General features: G+C 50.0%; 1 protein-coding gene across 4 annotated transcripts in view; it reads right to left on the minus strand.

Annotated features, from left to right (window-relative positions):
* Positions 1-4,460: 4,460 nt before the first annotated feature.
* The window catches only part of LOC105691888 (mucin-17), a 34,520-nt gene continuing 18,824 nt past the window's right edge, over positions 4,461-20,156 (minus strand). For all 4 annotated transcript variants that reach the window (XM_048651106.1, XM_012410689.3, XM_048651107.1 and 1 more), the window contains exons 3-4: positions 8,783-8,935; positions 4,461-6,691 (exon numbers count right to left, since the gene is read on the minus strand). In XM_048651106.1, the coding sequence (XP_048507063.1) occupies positions 5,696-6,691; positions 8,783-8,935 (1,149 nt within the window). In that variant the 3' untranslated portion in view covers positions 4,461-5,695. The remainder of the gene's footprint in view (positions 6,692-8,782; positions 8,936-20,156) is intronic.

Raw genomic sequence — 20,156 nt, forward strand, 5'->3', positions numbered from 1 at the left:
GTTCGCTCCTTCGCAACCACCCCCACGCTACAACGACGACGCAGTATAAGGTATCACTTCGATATACGAACAACGAAACTTTAAACACTCGCCTGATTGAGAAAATATTTTCGCCAATTTCCAATCTCCCGATCGCTAATATTCGCGATGAAATTATTTTACCGCTTCGACGGTTCGAGTTCGAAAGAATCGAGCGAAAAGCGTGCACCGTCGAGTCGAGAATGAATGTTAACTTACGAGTTTAAAGAGACGGGGGAAACGAGGACCGTTGAAACACAAGTGACCAACTTCCGTCGTACGACGACGTAAAAATTTTAGCATCCAGTGGACGATCCGCGCGTATGCAAAGAGATAAAACTAACCCCTCGATTTAATACTCGTCCGACGCAATTCCCTACGCGGTATCCGCACTGCCCGCCATTAATAACGGTGTGTAACGCGTAGGTCAGTTCTGTAAAGTAAACAACGTCCCAACCGATACTCGTTCGTCGTCGGGACATCGTAATCGCGGCGAAGTCGAAGAATTCGTAACGAGAAACTCGCTATGAAAATCCCGAAAGGGGTGATCCGCGGGATGACGAGGATCGAAGGGTAAACAATGTCGGAGTGAAACCGCGACGTTTGTAAAAGAGTGAGCGAAATGAAACAGAGGGAAATAAAATGCGCGCGAGCGGACCCCCATCCCCGGAGTATTCTTCGTGGGCAATTCATCCCTTCGTTATTTGGGAATTAGTAACCCTATTTCGCTTACCACCCCGACCTACCCCGCTTCTTCTCCCCGTGAACGGCGGCGTGTATAGCGGCGCGGAGCCCGTACGCGTCCGTCTCTCGCGTCGCCACCCTTCCAAGTTCTTTATTCGTCCTCCGTCTCTTTTCATGTTTTTCCTCCGAGAGAAAAACGATCCCCACGGCACGAGCACTCGTAGCCACCATAAATATTACGTCATAAAAGAAAAATGCTTTAAAACGCTCAAAATGCCGTGGAATTAAACGCCTTTATTGGTCGTAAATACATATGCCGTGATACCTTAGCCCGTATAACCCTGTATATGTATACATTTTACATACCTGTACTGTATTAAATCCAAGCCGACAAATACCGGCTACATTTCTACACCTGTATTCAAGACGTAGAAACAACGCATCTTCGGTAGCATCTTCCGTTCATCCTTTTGTCTTTTGGTTTTTGATTTTTTTCTTTTTTCTTTTTTCGTCGAGGTTCAACCTGAGTTAATTCCTCCCCGCTGAAAACCCCATCTCCATTTATTATTCATACGGTTTTTCTTTCCGTCTTGTTCCGTTTTCGCGCAGGGCTCTTTAACGCTTATAACAAACCCGTAAGTTAGGGGCACGGACCGGATCGCGTACGGGGACCGAAGGTAATGTAGCGTTAAAATTTATGGCGCTATATTGATTACAGTAAATTGAAGTTGACTCTTTTAACAAAAACACGGTTGTCACTCGTTCGCTGTCATTAGAACGCGGACGTCGAAGGTATCGAGTTTCGAGTTCGAATGAAAAATGAAAAAAAAGATAGAAAAAAATGAAACAGAAAGGGGATATATCTGACGATTCCGCGGATGTGAAAAAAAGGAAATGAAAAAAAAAAAGTGCGGGGGGGTGAGGAATCGGAGCGAGAGCACGAAGTCGGTAGGTGTGCAGTTTATTTTGAGGTGAGGTTTTTATCAAAAAATTAAATGGAACGCGAGCGCTGGGGTGGCGAAGAGAACGGAGAGGGTGGAACGGAGCGCGCGTATAACCGTGTAGCACTCGGCGGATCGCTGCAGAGCTAAGCGACACCTTGGCGCCAAACTCACCCTCTGAGACTTCGCAGACTCACCTCCGTCCCCGGTTTTCTCCGAGCCCACGATCCCCCGTTCCACGATATCCTCCCTACGCCCCCCCTATACGCCCCACACTCCATCTCCAACGACTGCCACGTAGTCCCGCGACCCTCCAGCTATCTCCGAAATCATCCCTTACATTCTGGAGCTAGCGCTATCCTCGGGGGTGGAATGGGACTAGGCTTCGTTGTTGGGGGGGGTGAGACGCGGAGAACTAGATATCGCCCGGAGAACAAGAATTCTTCTGCCTCTATACACGGTGAGGCGCGGCGGCCAGAACGAACGAATATAAGCTTTCCTACTTCGCTGGTCGGGGCATAAGACATCGACGAATTTGTTTCTCAAGGCTAAAGTCTTCGCGAGCTCTCTCTCTTTCTCTCTCTCTCTCCGTAGGTATACGTATATTATACACATAGATACGGAAAGTATTTTATTCTTTCCTCTCTTTTATTTCGCTTTCCTAGACGCTTGTTTTTTTTTGTTCTTCTTATTTCTCTACTTATTCTTCTTCTTCTCCGATCGACCCGCGCAGAAGGAAATTTAATCATATATCCTCACGCGAAAAACGTTACAATCTCTACCAACCACGATCCCCTTTGTATATATACCTATCCGTCGCGGTATACCGTACATACTTACCTATGCATTCATACGTGTATCATAGCCATGAAATAGTACAAATCACTAGGAACGTGTATCGCACGGGGTAGCAAAACAAATTTCGCTACCATAGCGCAACAGACGGCAGATAGGTGGGTACATAGTATTCGTTATTCCGTGTCGCCGTCCATCAATCATTCGGCCGGCGTAGGTATAACCGTGCGGAGCAGCGATCGTTGCATGTCCGAGATGCGAAATCATTTCGCCCTCTGCAGTCTGCGTGGGGGTCACCGGGTTCGGCGGTCGAAAAAAGGATTGGGAAAACTACGACAAATTTTATAGAGATCTGTAAACCTTGTTCGTCAAACTGTTCATTACCCTGGATGGATTGATAAAAAAATTTCAACTGGGTGAGACGAAAATGTCGATTCCGCTGTATCATGTTGTTCAGGTGAAAAGAAAGAACGGAAAACTTATGGAGATCGGTGCGAATGGGAGAATCTTTTTACAGTCTGTCAAAATTCGCATCGCGGCGCTCAGAGTTGAGGAAAAGACAATTCGCTAGCTGGGGTAATATCAGATTGAATACCAGATCGACGAATGCGGAGGTAGACCGAAGCGATGAAGTATATACCTAGGATGAGAATAGGGTGAGCCAGAATCGGAGCCACCGTGAAAATGGTAAATTGACATTCGATGGACTTGCGCCCCCTCGACAGTCGCGTTCTCCACGTGGTACGAATGCCTCGAGGCGATCGGATGGGGACGGCTTAATTGGATGGACGATTGAAAGTAGAAACTACATTTTCCCCCACCGTATGAGAGGACGAAGAGGACCACTGGGTTGACCGACTGCGATTCGGCCTCGCGAATTCAGTCGCGACCTGCAGTGGCATCCAAATATGCATCGCAGAAAATGCAGAGTCGCTATACTCGGCCTACATTTATTCCAGAAATTAGAACGAGACGGAACAAATGAAAGTTGCGGGACGCTCGTCCAAAATTGCGAACAAACGATCCGAGTTCTTCACGCCAACCGCCGAAAGTATCCGCTGTCCAATAGCTCGCTCTATTCCTCGTACAGTACTCGAGCCAACGAAAGTAGAAGGAAACCACGAAAAATCCAAGAAAAACACGCTCCACCGAGGAATCGATAACAACAATGCTGAAGCAAGAGCGAAGCGAGGGCCTCCGGTCGTGGAGGGTGGTGGATAGGTTTGGGTGGCAGCCTTATTGGAAGCGTTGGGGATGGGGCAGAGTTTTCCTGAGGGCTGACTAAGGGGCGTGGGGTAACGGACGGAGGGTGAAGAGTGGTAGGTGAGGGGTGGTGGGCGGTGGGTGGTGGGGGGCGGGTGGCGGGTGGCGGGTGGTGGAGTGGCGGGTTGAGGGTTGAGGTCGAAGGGAGGAAAAGAGGGAAGAAGTAGACGAGAGGAGGACTTGCCGGGGGGTCGGTTGGGCGAACGAACGAACAAACGAACGGACGTAGGAACGGGCGAACGGTAGTTGGGTATATACGGCTCGGTATACCCTCGGTGGGACGAGCTTCGAACAACCTGCGTGGAACGAACGGGCAGGCACGAAGGACGAAGTAAAGGACGATAGAATGAAAGAGTAAGAACGGATAAAGTGGGGCAGAGTTAGTCCCGGGATTCTAGATACCGAATTCTGCGTGTCGGATTAGACTTCGGATCGTCAGGTCCATTTGACGATTTGTAAAGGAACTATACCAAAGACCGGAAACGACGTACCGCGGTTCAATGCGTTTGCCGCGATCCTGAATTCTCCCATCCTCCTCTCGCCGAAGATCCGTGTCAGAATTCATTCGGCGGACAACCAATTACTTCTTCTTACTTTTTTGCAACGAACAACTTCAATGTTCGTTTTATCAAAAGCAAAACTATTATCCCACTGATCGGAGCATCCACTCATTGACCAAAACTTGAAGATAGATGAACAAAAAAATTACCAGAAACAAGTCCAATTCAGGCGCATGGTGAAAAAATAAAGTAGAGAAAATGATTTAGTGTTTAATATCATGTATATCTTCCTTTTCATCCGTGTGCCTTTTAAATACAATAATGATAATGACAATAATAATAATAATAATAATAATAATAATAATAATGGTAAATCAATAATAATATTAATGATAAAAAGTGTATTGGTAAAAATAACGATAGCAATAATCATAGTAAATAATAACGTGCTATAGTATGTACGTTATGCGATACAACAAAAATGTTATGTACAAGATTAGAAGGTTCGGTGCTTCGCAGTGTAATGATAATCTATTTATTTGTTTATTTATTTATTTATTTAAAGACATTTCAACGTTTAACGTTTGCCAAAATCTAAACTCTCTACAGTTACACGCATACGTGGTATGGTGTAAACACGTCATAATAATAGCAATTCTCAACTAATCTATATGGCTATCCTATGGACTATTGGAATTAATTCAATAATTAATATTAGTTAAGGCTCATATTATGTTATACAGATAAGCTACTTCCTCTAGCAATGAGACACGACCAAATAATTATATATAATTATAATCATTATAATTATAATTTTCATTTTTTTTTTTTTCAATACGGCGATTAATGTTTCTTCTAGATTGTAACACATTGATACGATGACGTAGAGACGGAATTAAGACGAGCTTCGATCGCTCTTCCTAAACGTAACGAGAAAAAGAGTTAAGACAGTTATCATATCATCAAGAGTTTGAGAACTAGTGTTTACAATATACATTTAATACAATATAATATAAGTGATGAGAAAAAATTCACCTTGATTTAATTTATTATTATTTTATTTTTTTTTTTAAATCGTTAGTAAATGTGAACTTCTGTATAGTGTGAGTAATTATTAACCATGACGTACGGATACCTTTACATATAAATCCATACATACGCATGTACGTATATTATGTATTTATATAGGCGCATAAATTTCTCGTACCATTTTAGCGTATATTATAGTCAGAGGTGAAAAATTTAAAGTCAACATGACGGTTATGATATCGTTACACGGGTTGTCGAGAAACTCGCTAAAGGGAGACAGTTTCTGTAATATATAATGTACATAGATATATATATGTAATATTTAAAAAATTCATTAGCTGATAATTCCTTGGTGTAATTATATACGGGGATTTGCGAATTGCGATAAAAATTTCAACGGGACGTTTATTATCCATGTTAGCGAATGTGTAACGCGAGCAGGTGGCTCGCGGTATTCGATCGAACTCAGGAATGATTTTGGTTTATTATCGAAGGAATTGATATCCCCGGATGAAGCATGGACGTGGCGAATATCGACGAGGCTTGGGGGAGAACTAGAGACGCCGGTAGTACGGCGGGTCGCAGTCTTTCGGTGAGTGCGAGCATCACCTGGCAATGAAGGTGCTGAATGGTAGCGAGCAAGTTGAGATTTGTGTCGATTAGCCCGGCGGCTGGTGAGAATCTCTCCCTTTCGAGTGACTCCGTGTCGAGGGTATTCACGACTTGGACGTCGACGCGCGGTACTTCCGAAGCCTTCGAGGCCTTCGTCTTCTCGGCGAGTACCCTCTGCTGGTGCTTCAAGTACGTCGTCGTTATGGGTAGGCTGTAGTCGATGGGGGTGTCTTTCGGGTCGATACTCGGACTCCAAGGTCGCGCCAACGGTGTAGAGGGTTGCGGGGAGGGAGTTCGACCTTCCGGAAGCATTCTCCTCCTCTTGGAGGAGGCCGAACTCCTGGAGCTGGCCCGATCGGATTCCGGCGTTCGCCGGGAGTCGGTGATATTGTCGATCGAAGCGGCGGTCGTCGACGTGGTCGTGGTGGCCGTCGTCGTTGACGATGTGGAGAAATTCGAAGTCGGGGGATCCTTCTTCAATAGATTCGTGATGCTCAACGGGTTGTACTTTTCCTCCTTGTCCTTGGGGCCGCCGGTAGTTGCGGTTGCTTCCTGCTCCGTCTTTTCCACGGCGGCCTTTTGGTGCTTCGGATGCCTGTAATTGAATAAACTTTTCCCTTCCGGGGCGTGGCTCGCTTCCCTGGGTCTTTGGCTGGTCTGGACCGGCGAAGCTGATAGGGTGGTAGCAGGCGTCGGACTCGTTGGCGTCACCGACGTCGCCAAGGGCGTCTGGGACTGGGCGGAGAGATTTGTCGGGCTGGGTGTCCTGGGGCGTCGTTGGCACTCGGTACAACCGAGGAGAAATCTGGTCACAGCTTCGCGGGGAAGAAAAGCGTAGGTTTCGGTGATCTGGAACGAAAAAGCAAAAAAAAAACCAAGCTTGTAAAGCCCTTCGTGAACGCAGCAAAATCGCCGGCGAGTCGCGAAATAGATTCGCACACCTTTGCGCGAACACGTCCGTTCGCCATAATAATCCCGATCGTGTTTCCCTAAAATGTCGTAGCGCGAAAAAAGCGCGAAGGATCCGTGTCGAAAGTACGGGCGTTCGAGAGCGAGAAAAAATCGCTTTGATGTCTTTGTATCGTAGTCAGGTATTTCGCCCGAGGCAGCTTGAAAAGATTCGGCCGTATACACGGGGTGTGGAGGCGAATAACTTAATCAGAGTTCGCATTAAAAATAAAAAGAGCTACCGGCATACCACGGTAGGATTGGAGCGCCAAGGTTGACGGATGGGTGTATAACAGGCGTACCCACACGTGTGTAATAAATACGTGGATATCTTCCTCGCGCGGTGTAATATGATAATGTAGGTTCAGTTAAGACTTGACTGCGAAACAGAGACGGGCCCGATTGGCATACATACGATACGCAGACGGCAGATATCACTCCGGAATTGTACACGCGTGTGGGTCCATTATATTGACTATTATACCGCGGTCGGCGGACTCGAACGACAATAAGAATTGGAGGAATTATGACGTTGGCTGCCGTTAAATAGGGGGGAGGGGGGGGGAGGGGGGTTCGTTCGAGGTATTTTGCGACTCGTTGAGCGTCTAATAGCCGACGCCAATACGAATCTGTGAGAATTTGCGCCGGTGTGGCAATTACAAGTTCGAGTCTAGCCGAGATCTATAGAAACCGGTTCATTGGACTCTGATAGCTATAGCCGTCGCGCGTCTCCTTTCCCGTTGAGAGAGAGAAGCCGCGTCGCTGTTTGCCGACGTTGAAAAAACTTTTTGCCGATAGGGAAAGAACTCGTCCCCGGCTCCGTAGCTGAATTGTGAACGTTGCGATCGCGAGAGGCGGACGAGCCTCCGAACCGCGTCTAACGAGAAATCCAGTCGACCACAACGTTCGGATAACGACCGGTTCAACGTCCAAGTTCAAGCGGTCGGAGGAATCGCGAATCGGGGAGCGAAAATTCCGGATCCGGAGACGAAGTTTTCGACCGTCAAAAATTGAAGAGTACGTCGGTCCCGTATGATTCCCGAACTCGCGACAAAATAGTTTCGACGCTCCGTTCAAGTGTGCGCCGGGTGTAAGCTGGCAATGCAACAAGTGTCCTTAGGTTTTGAATCACAAGCAGATCGCGGCGAGCGAGTGAGAGGGAAAAAGAGAGAGAGAGAGAGAGGGAGGGAGAGAGGGAGGGAGAGAGTAAAATGGATGAAGATGGGGAGAGCTCACATTAGAGGGAGCAAAAGAGCGACGGAAAACGAGGAGCGGCTAGAGAGCAAGGAGGAAGCGGTGACGAAGACGGGAATGTCGCGAACGAGGGATAGAGGGAGATGAAATATTCGCGTGAATCTACGACGATATAACTTCCGCATAAAACGAGAAATTCTGCAATATGCCGTCGCCCGCTATCGGCTTTTCGAGAACTGTTCAATGCTTGAATGGCTTGATATACATACGAGAGTTAACCGTATATATATACCGTACACGTACGCCGATCCTTCCGTTTGTCCGATATTCAGTAAATACCGCGACGCACCTCGGTCTACCGGATGCGCCGGCTGAATGGGAAACTTTTCAATAATAATATCGCGAGTCTATCAAAGTTTTCGAACGGGTTTTCTATCACCCCGCGAACGAAAAAAGTCGGACAAAAAATGTACGGCAAAGTTAGCCGCTCGCTCCAAGAAACGCGTAGCGGAGCTTCGCGCGGTTCAAAGGTGGGTGGAAAAAAAAATAAAATAAACGTTGCGTAACGCGGCCGCGAGGCAACGTTAGTTCTTCGTGCGTAACAGTATTTTGATTTTGTTACGCACTCTCGGTGAACGTGGTTACGACGCTTTCACCTTAAACTGCGGTGCGACCGTACATCCCGCACGTACACATCGCTCACCTACGTACATACATAACTATACGATCGTCGCGATACTTTACGGAGAGGTCGAACCGCCGCCGAGTCGAATGTGTCTATAAGGAGGCAAAACTCACCGTCCGGTACGTGCGCTTTTGGCCGGCGTGTTTTCCAGGACGACCCTCCAAGTCGACGTGCACCGCATGTATGATGTCGAAGAAATTCTCGACGATTGCGACCTTCTTGTAAACTCGTCCAGGGGGTATTGTGCCTTCGGCGCCATTCAAGGACTGCAAAGAGAGAAGAAAAAAAAAAAAGTAGAAATTTATACCTTTTTATATTTACGATCGCGGGTTTGAGACACAGCAGCGAGTAATTGGACGGAGGGTGAGGCAAAAACTCGATATCTTCCGAGCGCTCCAAACTATTTCCAAATGTGAACTCCGACGTAAATGGCGCCATTGAAAACGCAAAGATGTTCGCGGGTTATTTTTTGAATACGCAACACTTGGTAACAATGGGAAATCGTAGGGAGATCGCCGCTTTCGGTAAGGTGGTGGCATCCCGTGGTCATCTCGCGAACCGTTCGCACGGAATCGAGCTTCCTCGAAAAGCTTCTACCGAACTAGCTCCACGGGCGTAAAGCTCCCGTACCAAACTAGGGGTTGAAATCCCTGCTGTACCGACGAGACATCGGATACCGGCTGCTACAGGGCAACGTCCTACGAGCAGTCGAGAATATCTCCTCGCGTTCAAAGCTTCCGGTAAAACGTTAGTAATGTAGAAATCTTTCGGCGAGAAAAGCACGAGAAAGAAAATCAAGTCCATCCAGCGACGCGACTCAATTCCCGATTAATTCTTTGATCCGCACGATTCGGCGATGCTCGACTTCTTTTTTCACGAGTTCAAACTGATATTCTTTAATTTCAAATTTAGCGAAAATTGTACGCCATCTCCGGTCTATCGAGCTTTCCACTGCAATCCAGACGAGGGGTATGAATTTCATCCGAAATCGTACTCCCGATTGATTTGCCCTTCGAATTTGCCCTCTGCTTTTCTGGCAATAAATGAGACGTGGACTTTGTATTCCGTCTGAGGCGTTGCGTAAGAGCAGCAGACGGGCGTTGTCGTTGTCCGATGTGCGCGTTTACGGTATAAAGCGCATAGCGTAAATTCGAAAAACGTGCAGGTATTGTACCTATGCACACATTCGCACGTTGGTTACATACGTGCGCTAATGTGTAAATGTGCAAATGCTTACGCATATTCGCATCGAACGTGCAGGGGGGGGGGACGAAGTCAGCCGTACGTTCGTATAGAAACGGAGGAGTGGTCAACCGGACAATCGCATCCACATGTTCAGGTGTACGGAATATATGCGGGGATAGCGGCACACAGGTCGCGGGACTCGATACAAAATCAGAGGTAAATTGTTGGAAACAACTTCGCAACTCGTGAAAGTTGTAGTGCGCGTGCGCTTATATATTGTATTTCAGTAAAACACCTGTTGAAGGGTGAAGTTAAACTCGTGGGAGTTCGTGGTTCGGTTAAGGGGTTGTGGTCAGGGTATCCGACAAAGCTGCCGCGCGTCTGGAGTGGAGATCGCGGTACCCGTCTAACGGGGGTGCCGGCGATAGTGAAACGCGCCGACGTCGCCAGACGCGTGGAATGTATTTATCGCGTTACGTGTATATACACGTTATCGGTAACGGAGCACATGGCTCGCAACGACAATTTCGCACCTAACCGCCCCGGTGGACGTCCGCCGATCGATTCCTCCTCGAAACTCGAGTCTCCTCTATTATTCCGCACTCCGTATACCGTATACGCAGAGATACGCTTAATCGCGTGACGAAAAACTACGCCGTTGGTCAAAGATCCTTTCCCCGAGATAGACGACGACGTCCACAATTTTAGAACGATCCCGTCCGAGCAGGTAGTTAACGCGGCGATTATCCACGGTCAGAGAGGCGTGGGCGTGTGTTTGGCATCCTGTCTTCGTCTCGTAACTCTCTACGTCACCAGACGCGTATCAGGGTGTAACAAGCGTGCGGAGCCGTTGTGGCGTAGTCGCGGTCACGTGGTGGTCTGCCGGGCTCGTTCCACGACACACGGTCGCAGTCCGGCGATCGACGCCTTCTACGGGGTCACCCTGAGGACAAAGTGGGAGAGACCCGGAGACCGAGCGTGTGTTAATGAGAGGCAGAAGCGAGGCGATGCAACGAACGGGCCTGGCGACCGCGACGCCTCGGGGATATTGCGTCAACGGCGTCCGACAGACGCATCGCCTACTAATGAAAAGACGCGAGCAGCTGCTATTCTTTTCCGATACGGTTCGACGTATCACCTCGGACTCGTACGCCCGTTGCGTACACCGGTGACTCTTGCCGGGCTACGTGTAGTTACGCCTCGCGATTATATTACCCCCCCTCGGCGATTCGTATGCAGATTTATTCGTCGTGGAATCGAATGTATCGGCGCGGTTCGCCGGCGGGTCGGACACCCGGTATACCGTGGGATTCGTTCGCGCGACCTCTCGTCGGCAAACGGGCCGTCAAAGACGCGCGCCGAGCTGGGAAGTGAAACGGTGGCACCGCGGCGAGGGAGGGACGCCGAGAGGGGAGACGTCGGCCTTTCCGCGGAGGTGTCCCCGAGTGCCTCGACGTCCTACCGGGTGGCGTTTGATGTACGCGGATTTTTCATTCGCGTATCAAATTACGACCGCTACGCATCGCTCTCGTTATCTATTCATTCGCGGTTCGAATTGTATGCGTAGAATTTTATCGGCGTATTCGTACGTTGTTGTAAGATATAGGTACATATACAGAACGTAAAACTTATGCGAACGAAGAGGGGTGAAAATATTCCAGAAACGACGGGCTTCCGCGTCGTATCGATCGCGGAGTTGCGCGAACACGATCGGATATCGAGGAGGACTTTGGATATCGAGAGACGGATCTGAAATTTTCTCGTTGTCGACGGAAATACGGAGTCGGGCGAATGCCGCCCACTACCGATCGATGATAGGATCGCGGGAAGGCGCGTCGTATTAGTCAGGCAAGAGGCAAACATCTGCAGTTTAAACAAACGAAAACCGAGAGTGAGTTGCGGCGGGGACTTTCGGGCAAGCCATACGCAGCTGTCCACCGGGCTATACCGGGAATTCCTTCGTATAACATCGCTCTTGCGGCTCTTATAGCTCAACGCTCCGCGGCAGTTACGTCGACAAGTTCCTCGTCTAAACAGAGCTACTCAAATGTCTTTCACGCGGTACATCCTGCCCGCCCGTCCGCCCTCCCGCTCGCTCGCTCACCAAACGACGACCAGAAATCTTCACCGACGAATGTGTAAATAACGCGGAGAAGTCAAAGAACGCAGAAGTCCGCTCTTATCGATTCGTATTAGTATACGATCGTCGATCGCCCAACGCCAACCGACACCGGGACGTGATATTCGAACGAAACGAGATCCGAGGCGTCGGGTATCGATATACCTGGCGTGTGGAATAAATCCCACCACCGTTTCCACGCGGTTTACTATTTTCATTCCGTTCCCTAACGGCAGACGGATCTCAACGGTTGACGCGTTGCGGGTGTAACCTTCGTTTGCCGGGACCAAACGGACCCAGACAGCCCACCCAGTAGCCATTTAGATAAACGAGCAGCCTCCGTTGAGTGCTGCGGGATACCAGCTCGAGACTAAAGAGCGGTAGTGAGGAACGCCGGTCGGTCGGTCGGTCGGTCGGTCGGTCGTTGGGTCGGTCGGTCGGTGACGAGGGGAGTCCGAGGGTGTCGAGGACGAGGAGTGAGGGAGCGGCGGCGGAGAGTCAGAGATAAAGACCGTGTTTGGTCTTTAGCGACGGAACAAAGAGGCTTACGACTTAGGAACGGATCATCCCCGCAGGATCGATTTGTTTAGACTTTCCCAGAACAGATTGGTTTACGTCGGCACGTAACATTTATTGATTCTTCGCCCGACCGCCCGCGTGGAATCCTCCGCTCGTCCGTTGAATTTTCGCGGACAGTCGCGACCACGTTGCCTAGATTTTTCCATCGGACGAGGGGAATATCAGCGCTCTTATTACCCGAGCGGAGAAAAAAAAAACATATCCCCGCGACACTTTCGACTCGTACGTATCGGCGACGGACAAAGTCATCCGATCCGAGTCAAGGCAACCGGCCGTAGAACGTATACGACGATCTAGAATTACCAATTTGGAACATCATTGAAACAATGATTGGAATAACTGAACGCTAATTAGAAGCTAATTAAATGCTGTCGGTTTTTTTGAATTGACTGTGATGGCAAAAAAATAGTAAAAACAAATTTGGTCACTTTTTATATTGTTTTTGAGAACTTTTGCAAGAAAAGTGTGCAATCGCGAGCCCTTAATTATTGAATCGTTGCGTCAAGCAGCTCGTGATCAAGGTGTTACGAATTGAGATATTTGGTGAGCTATAGACCGCGTTACGAATGACGAATTTTCATCCGAATCTTTCTCTCTTTGTTACGGTGGCCGTCGTAGACCACGAGTTACGATCCGTCCGAAAGCATCGTCAGAGATACTTAAAGGACCGCTCGGAGCCGCGTACGAGTCCACGGCAAGAGGTGGATGGCTCTAAAGCGTCCCGTAAAATTCAAATTCAGGTCGAAAAGGTCGCGGCTCTTGGCCGAGGCGTTCGAACGCTCTGCACCGGGACCGTAGAGAAAACGCATAAGCGATGCGCGGCCCGAGTTCCTCCTCGTCTTCTCGACGGGGATCGGTTCGGGGTATATCTGACCAATCTACGTCGTATACGTGTATAGGTGGTAGGTACCCACAATCTACATGCCAAGGATATCCTTGGGGGCGGAACCCCGTCCTGAGTGATGTGCCGCGGACGAACGCGAGGGCCGACGTCCGGGCCCAAACTGAATAAATTATTAGAACCGCGCATCTCGCCGGTCGGTGTCCCCCACGTTCCCTTTTCCTCCACCTCCCCCCCCTACTCCTCTATCTCCCCGAGCTCGTCCTTCTCCGATCCGCGGCCGAGCTGCAGCGGAAAGATTCATATCTGACTCGGCTAGAGTCCTGGACGGGCGGCGTCGGCCGTGCGCCCTTACGGGACCGTGCCGCGGGACAGCGTCGGCAGGACAATACTTGTCCGGGCGTCATTACGCCTTTGACAAGACTTCGGCATCCGCCTCGTAGGCGGCGGTCCCGAACGCCTACGGTAGTAGTCGAGACGGAGAGGCGAGTAACCGGCGGAGCGAGCGAGAGAATCCTCAGAGATTCCACGCATGGCACGGAGGAGTGCGGTCGTCGGAGAACCGGGTGAAGAAGAGGGGAACCACACCGCCGAGTCGCTGCCAAGGCTCGTTGGTTGCACGGAAGGCAGCTGGCAGTCGACTCACCGCGGGTTTCGACTCTCTATAGATATATAGGTGGTATCGCACGACGAGAGCGAAGAGGAGAGACGAATAAAAAAGAAAAAGAAAAAGAAAAGAGAAAAAAGAAAAGAGAAAAAAGAGAAGAAAAAAAAGAAAGAGGGAAGGAAACGCCAACGAGAGTCTCGCGGAGATCGCGGGTGGCTGAAAAGATCCGACCTAGGATTCAAACGTCGGCGACGGGGGCTCGGCAGGGTAGAAACGGGGGAAAGAGATTGCCAAGACTTTGTCCGCGCGGGGTCTACGAATTTCCGGGGGGGGGGGGGGGGGGAGGGGTGGCGGGGAAGGGAAGGGGATGGAATAAAAAGTGCGGGAAGTAAAGCGAAGAAAGTCTTCACTCCTCCGGACTGCACTCTTCCTGGAGTGAAACAGGAAATTTTTCGATACCCGTGCATCGCAACCCTGTAACGCGTACATACCGCACACGCGGTATATTTCGTCGTCGCGATCAAGTATGTATCCGTGACACTCGCCGCTCTTCCAAGGCTTCGAAGAGACGCGGAATCGAGTCCCCGCCGCTTTTCTCCCCCAAAAAGGTTTCCGTTACCCAATATAACGGGAGAGCTCGCGTTTCCACCCTTTGGCGTCGGGGGCAGGATACGAGGGGAGGGGAGGGGAGGTGGCGGAAGGTGGAAGGCGGAAGGTGGAAGGTGGAACGACCGACGGTCAGCGCACGGTCGAGTAGCCCCCCCGTCCGAACGTAACGGAGTCGGTGTTGCGCGTCAGATTTCCGTTGTGCGTTGACTCGTCACGTGGCACGTGAACGACTTCGTACCGATTTCACCGGTCGTTCTCGATCGTCTCCCCGCGTACGTCCGCTGTCTACGTGCCCGTCGAACGCGAATAGAAGGCCATCGTCCGGTACGTATCCGACGCGTCCGCAATTGGACCTCGGATCCGAAACGGTGGATCTTCTGTCTCGGCACTCGGTCCTCCCCGTCGCGGCCAGCGCTCGCCGCCGCAAGAAAATCAGCAATAGATCTCACTCGGAGTCGCCCAATCGACCCGCCGGGACGAGACCTTTCGCCGATCTCATCTCCCCCGTCTCTCCGACCGCGGGTGTCCTCCCTCCCTCTTCGGTACCCGCCGCGGTCGGACGGACCATTTACCGCGTATCTTTGTGGCGCGAGCGATACGCTCCGCGCACAGATAAAACCTAGTTGCGGTGACACGCCGATCACCCGATCCGCGGCGGCGGGCGAGAGGAGAGGAGAAAGACCGAATTCGAGAAGAAAAGAATACGAACGAACTTTGTCATCCGTCTCCTACTATTTTTTTATTACCGCACCCCTGCGGATGGATTCGCCGCGGGGTAAGATATTCGTCGAATTTGTTCGATTATTGCTTTCGCTCCCAGTTTTCGGAGGGGGGCCTTTTTCGGATCCCCGTCCGCGACTGGAAGGAGATTGATTCGCCATTGGTGTAAGTATTTAGCCGCGAGCGTCGCGCGCCCATACGGGCTGTGGAATACGGGCTCACGAGAGATCGCTCACATCGGACACAATACCTACCGTATAGTTGGAACATGTGATTCTCCGGTTACGGGCGTTCATTCGTTACGTTCGTCCGAAACATCTCGAATAGTGAATGTGCCTCTAGGTGCGGAGCCCCCACCCGGCTATACGGATTTCCATTGATCCTGCAGCAGGTCATCGGGGGCCCCATAAGCTGCGGCACAATGGAATACCGCCCCGTTGTTCGTCTCCTCGAACCGCCGCCGCTGCACGTGACTATCCCGAATCAGGATTTCCCCGCGCGCATCGATCGACGGCGGAAAGAGAGAGAGAGAGAAAGAAAGAGAGGGAGAGAGAGAGAGAGGGAGGGAGTGAGAAAGAGAGAGAAGAGAGGAGAGGAAAATCGGGAGAGAAGGGAAGGGAGAAGGGAAGAGTCGGAGCTAAAGCAGAGAGGCGTGAACCAGGCGTAAGTCCGCGATTTTGGTTCTCTCTGGGTGGGCTCGCGTGTCGAGTGGTGATCAAAAAGAGCCGCCGAGTATAAGGTACGGACCACGGCTCTTCTCCGGGTATCCGAGTAGAGTCTCCACTCCGCGGGATCCTTGATGCGAATTCCAATTTTTTTTCTTTCCTTCTCTCTCTCTCTTTTTTTGTTTTTTTTTTCTTCTCTCGTTTCTTTTCTCGTCGTTCTGTTTCCCGAGGTATTTTTCACATCCATCCGTCGGCGTAGTTTTATACTTGTAACTCGTTACCGTTATCGTCAACGTGTGTCAGCTCGCCACGTTCGGTATAGGTAGCAGCTACCGGTAAGAGGCAGAGGATAGATATACCTATATACATATACGTCCGTGCGGCGTGTACATGCGAATTGTTATTCTTAGTCGGTGTATAAGCGTTGGCGTCGGCGGGTAGCGTCGGTCGTTGTGGTTCTCCGTCTCTGTATATGTATAGGCGTCGGAAAGCGCGCATGCCTTTTAGATCTAAAAACGGAGGCGGACCTAAACTTTCAGACGTAATTGAAGGGTCGCGACTCACGAGCTGGTTCTCACTCTCCTTCTCGCGATCCGCGGCTCAACGAAGAAGGCCAAAATACAGCGAACCAGCCCGCGGTGTATATATAACGATATCGGGAGCGAGAGAGAAACAGGACGACGACGACGACGACGACCGACGACGACGACGACGACTACGACGACGACGACGACGACGACCGAGACCGAGGTACCGAGAGGCGGCCGCGCTTGCTCACCGCAAAATCCACAAGTGAAACGGAGAGCGAACTACGCGGACGCGATGTTATTGAGGGAGACGGAAATAGCGCGACGTAATGGGCCGTAGGTGCGAGGTTTGCGTGTAATTGGATTCATCCCCTCGCTACTCGTTCTCTCTTTCTCCCGCTCGCTATATCTACCGCTACACCTCGCCCCCCCCCCCGCCCGTACTGCTTTTCCGCACAAGCTCTCGCCTCCGCATTTCCAAGCTCTTTTCTCTCCGTCCCTCGTTCCTCCCTATGGGACTCCGCGTCGTCCTCTCCTTGTCCCTCTCGCCCATTTTCCCCGTTGAAAATTAACCCCGTACAAGCGTACATAGCGGTGCCGGAGAGCTCACGGAGTATACAGTCGGCTTCCGTAAGTTTCGTAATCGTCGGTATATTTCGACGCCCGGCGCACGGCTGCTTGCTTGTTTCCCGACATCGATGGACCGCGACCGGGTATAGCTATAATACGGGTTTCTTGCAGGACGATTCACAATTTCAACGCTCTCAGAAACTCCGAATCAAAATGGCGCTGGATAGGGTTCTCGCGGTAGCTAGCAAACAGGAAATTAACTATCAACGACAGATTTTCCGCTTTCTCGCCGATAGGGTGACCAACGATTACGTCTCCTTTTTTTCTTTTTTCTTTTACTTTGTTCGTTTCTTCATCCCGTTCATCTTTTTTTTTTTTTTTTTGAAGATGAAGGAAAAATCGATCCAAGACAATTCGAGAATTTCGTTTCTGGATAATGTGATATCTCATTATTCTTCCCATACCGTCACGCCAAATTATCCAGCTTGTTAAAGAGAAAATTCATGACCATACGCAAACACGTCTTGAAAATTAGTTCATTCCCTCTGCTTCAACCCCTATGAATTTCAAACCGGGCCGAGAATCACTAAAGCGTGAAATGGGCGTCAATTAAAGTAAGTTGGGAATGAATCCCGCCGAGATATCCTTGATTTTTCACATGTCGGATCGATAAATTGGCGATAACTCGATCAATTTTGAAGTTAGATTAATTTGGCTTCCGGATTCGGATTCCTGAGATCAAATTACATAAAAATATCGTGGAAAACCCGTTTTAGAAAAATGTTGATTTTTGACCCCAAAATTAAAAAAATTCCAAGGGGTACCCCTTTGGATTTTTTCGATTTTTGGGCCAAAAATGAAGTATTTTTAAAATCGATCGAATGACACTTTTCTGACGTAATTTGACCCCAGGAACACGAATCCGTCGTTCAAATTGAGCTACGAATTTTTCCCATCGAGATATCTCAATTTTTCTGCTCCAAAAAGTGAAAAAATGGCGATAACTCGATCAATTTTACAGATAGATCAATTTGACTTCCGGATTCGGATTCCTGAGGTCAAAATTCATTAGAATAGCATATAAAATAAAATATTTTTTTTTGGTCCAAAATCGAGAAAATTTCAAGTGGTACCCCTTTGGATTTTTTCAATTTTTGGGCAAAAAATGAACAATTTTAAAAATCGATCGTACGACGCTTTTTTAACGTATTTCGACCTCAGGAACACGAATCCGTCGGTCAAATTGAGCTACGAATTTTTTCCATCCAGACGTCTCCTTTTTTCTGGCCCCTTTTTCAGACTTACGACGTCGAGCTTCTGAAACGATGTTCGAAAATCGGGGAGGGCTGACTTCGAGGAGATAGATTTGAATCGTTGTGCGTAAAAAAACGGCAGCCCGACTTCATAGGTAGATATCCTATATAATACACGATATATAGATCCGTAACTCTGCCCTTACGCTCCCGAACACGAAAATATAATTCGCAAATAAAGTAATAAGTGGCGAGCTCGCCGTCACGTAGGGATCGACGTGCTGTTTATGCCCACTACATCGCGCGCCGCGGGCCAAGAGTGAGGAGGACTCCGGTACAGAGTAAAGGGAACGAGGAGGACGAGACGAGACGATCAAGTGCGAGAGAGACAGAGACAGAGAGCGAGAGAGAGAGCAAAAAATAAGAGGGAACAGAGAAAAGAGAGAACCGTGAAGAGTGAGACCGGCGAACGTTGGCGCGACGAGTATACCGGGTATATAGGTAACCGACTATACGTCGAGGGAGAAACCGGGGGGGAAATGGGGAGGGGGGAGGGGGGAGGGCTGTGGTAATTCGACTCATCGATAGCTGGCGGTGGGCCGTATAGACTATAAACCGTCATACACCAAGTCTCGCCGGTGGTGCATGCAGCTGTGTCGAGCCGATATCCGTGCGCCAGCAGCAGCAGCGGTAACGGCAACGGCAACAGCAGCAGCGGCGGCGGCGGCGGCTATGCGTGTGTCATTACCACGTACAAAGGCAGCCGGGGATCGCGGCGCATAGCGCGACGTCTGGAATATCCTCGTGTGCGTATGGGGTATACGTGAGTGCGTGGCTCATTAGAAGAGCGTTTGCGAGTACCGCCGCGTAGCCCCGTATATACACATACGTGTATAGTCGGGAGTTGGCCGGGCCCGTTCGCTCGCTAAACGACCAGAGCCAGAAACTCGCGCGATCACCATTACCGCCCCAGTAACGGGTGACCCCGGATGCGAGGCAGCTGGCATTACGGCGGGCGGACGGGCGGACGGGAGGACGGGAGGACGGGCGGGCGGGCGGCACCGGGCACCTGTGTTTCCACGTCCGAACGGAGCACGTGTCCCGCTCGACGGATCGCTTGGGGGGTCGGGGACTACGAACAGCTCCGCGACTGTTCGTTCGCCCGTAGGGTTATCTCCGTAACGATAAATATTCCGTTTTTGCGCAACAACTGCAGACATGCACGTCATGCGATTCTGTATATCTCGTACATATCCGAGCGCGATTCTATCGCCGCATCGTACGTACGTAACACCTGTACACGTGTACGAAAGATCGCTGAAGGAGATTTAATTTTGACGGTGGCGATATCGCGACTTGGAAACCGAAAGAAAAAAAAAACAAAAAAAATGAATCCAAGGGAGACGAGAAAGGCGACAATCCCTTAATCGGTTGTCAATCGTTTTTCCTAATCGCCGGTATAACGCGAGGTGTAACGGGGGGGGGGGTAGGTTAGGTAGGTATAATAATAATCCGTTGGAACGTGGAGGTCCGTGAGACAGGTCTTATTTCTCAACTCGGCGAAGTGGCGGTGTAGGTCCGCAGTCTCGGTGAAAACGGTGCAGACAGATGGTGGCGGAGGAGGAGGAGGATGAGGAGGAGGAGGAGGAGGACCGTAGAGAGTGGGGTAGGAGGCAGGCGCCTTTCCCGGGCGCGCGGAACGACTTTATTAAATTCACCGCGAAATCGACAGGATAATTAACTTTTCGTCAAGTTTCTTTTTTATTCCGCTTCCGCTTCTGCCGCTTCCTACTACACTTAGGACACCGGTGT

This window comes from Athalia rosae, chromosome 2 (genome assembly GCF_917208135.1).
Source record: "Athalia rosae chromosome 2, iyAthRosa1.1, whole genome shotgun sequence".
Classification (NCBI taxonomy): Eukaryota; Metazoa; Arthropoda; class Insecta; order Hymenoptera; family Athaliidae; genus Athalia; species Athalia rosae.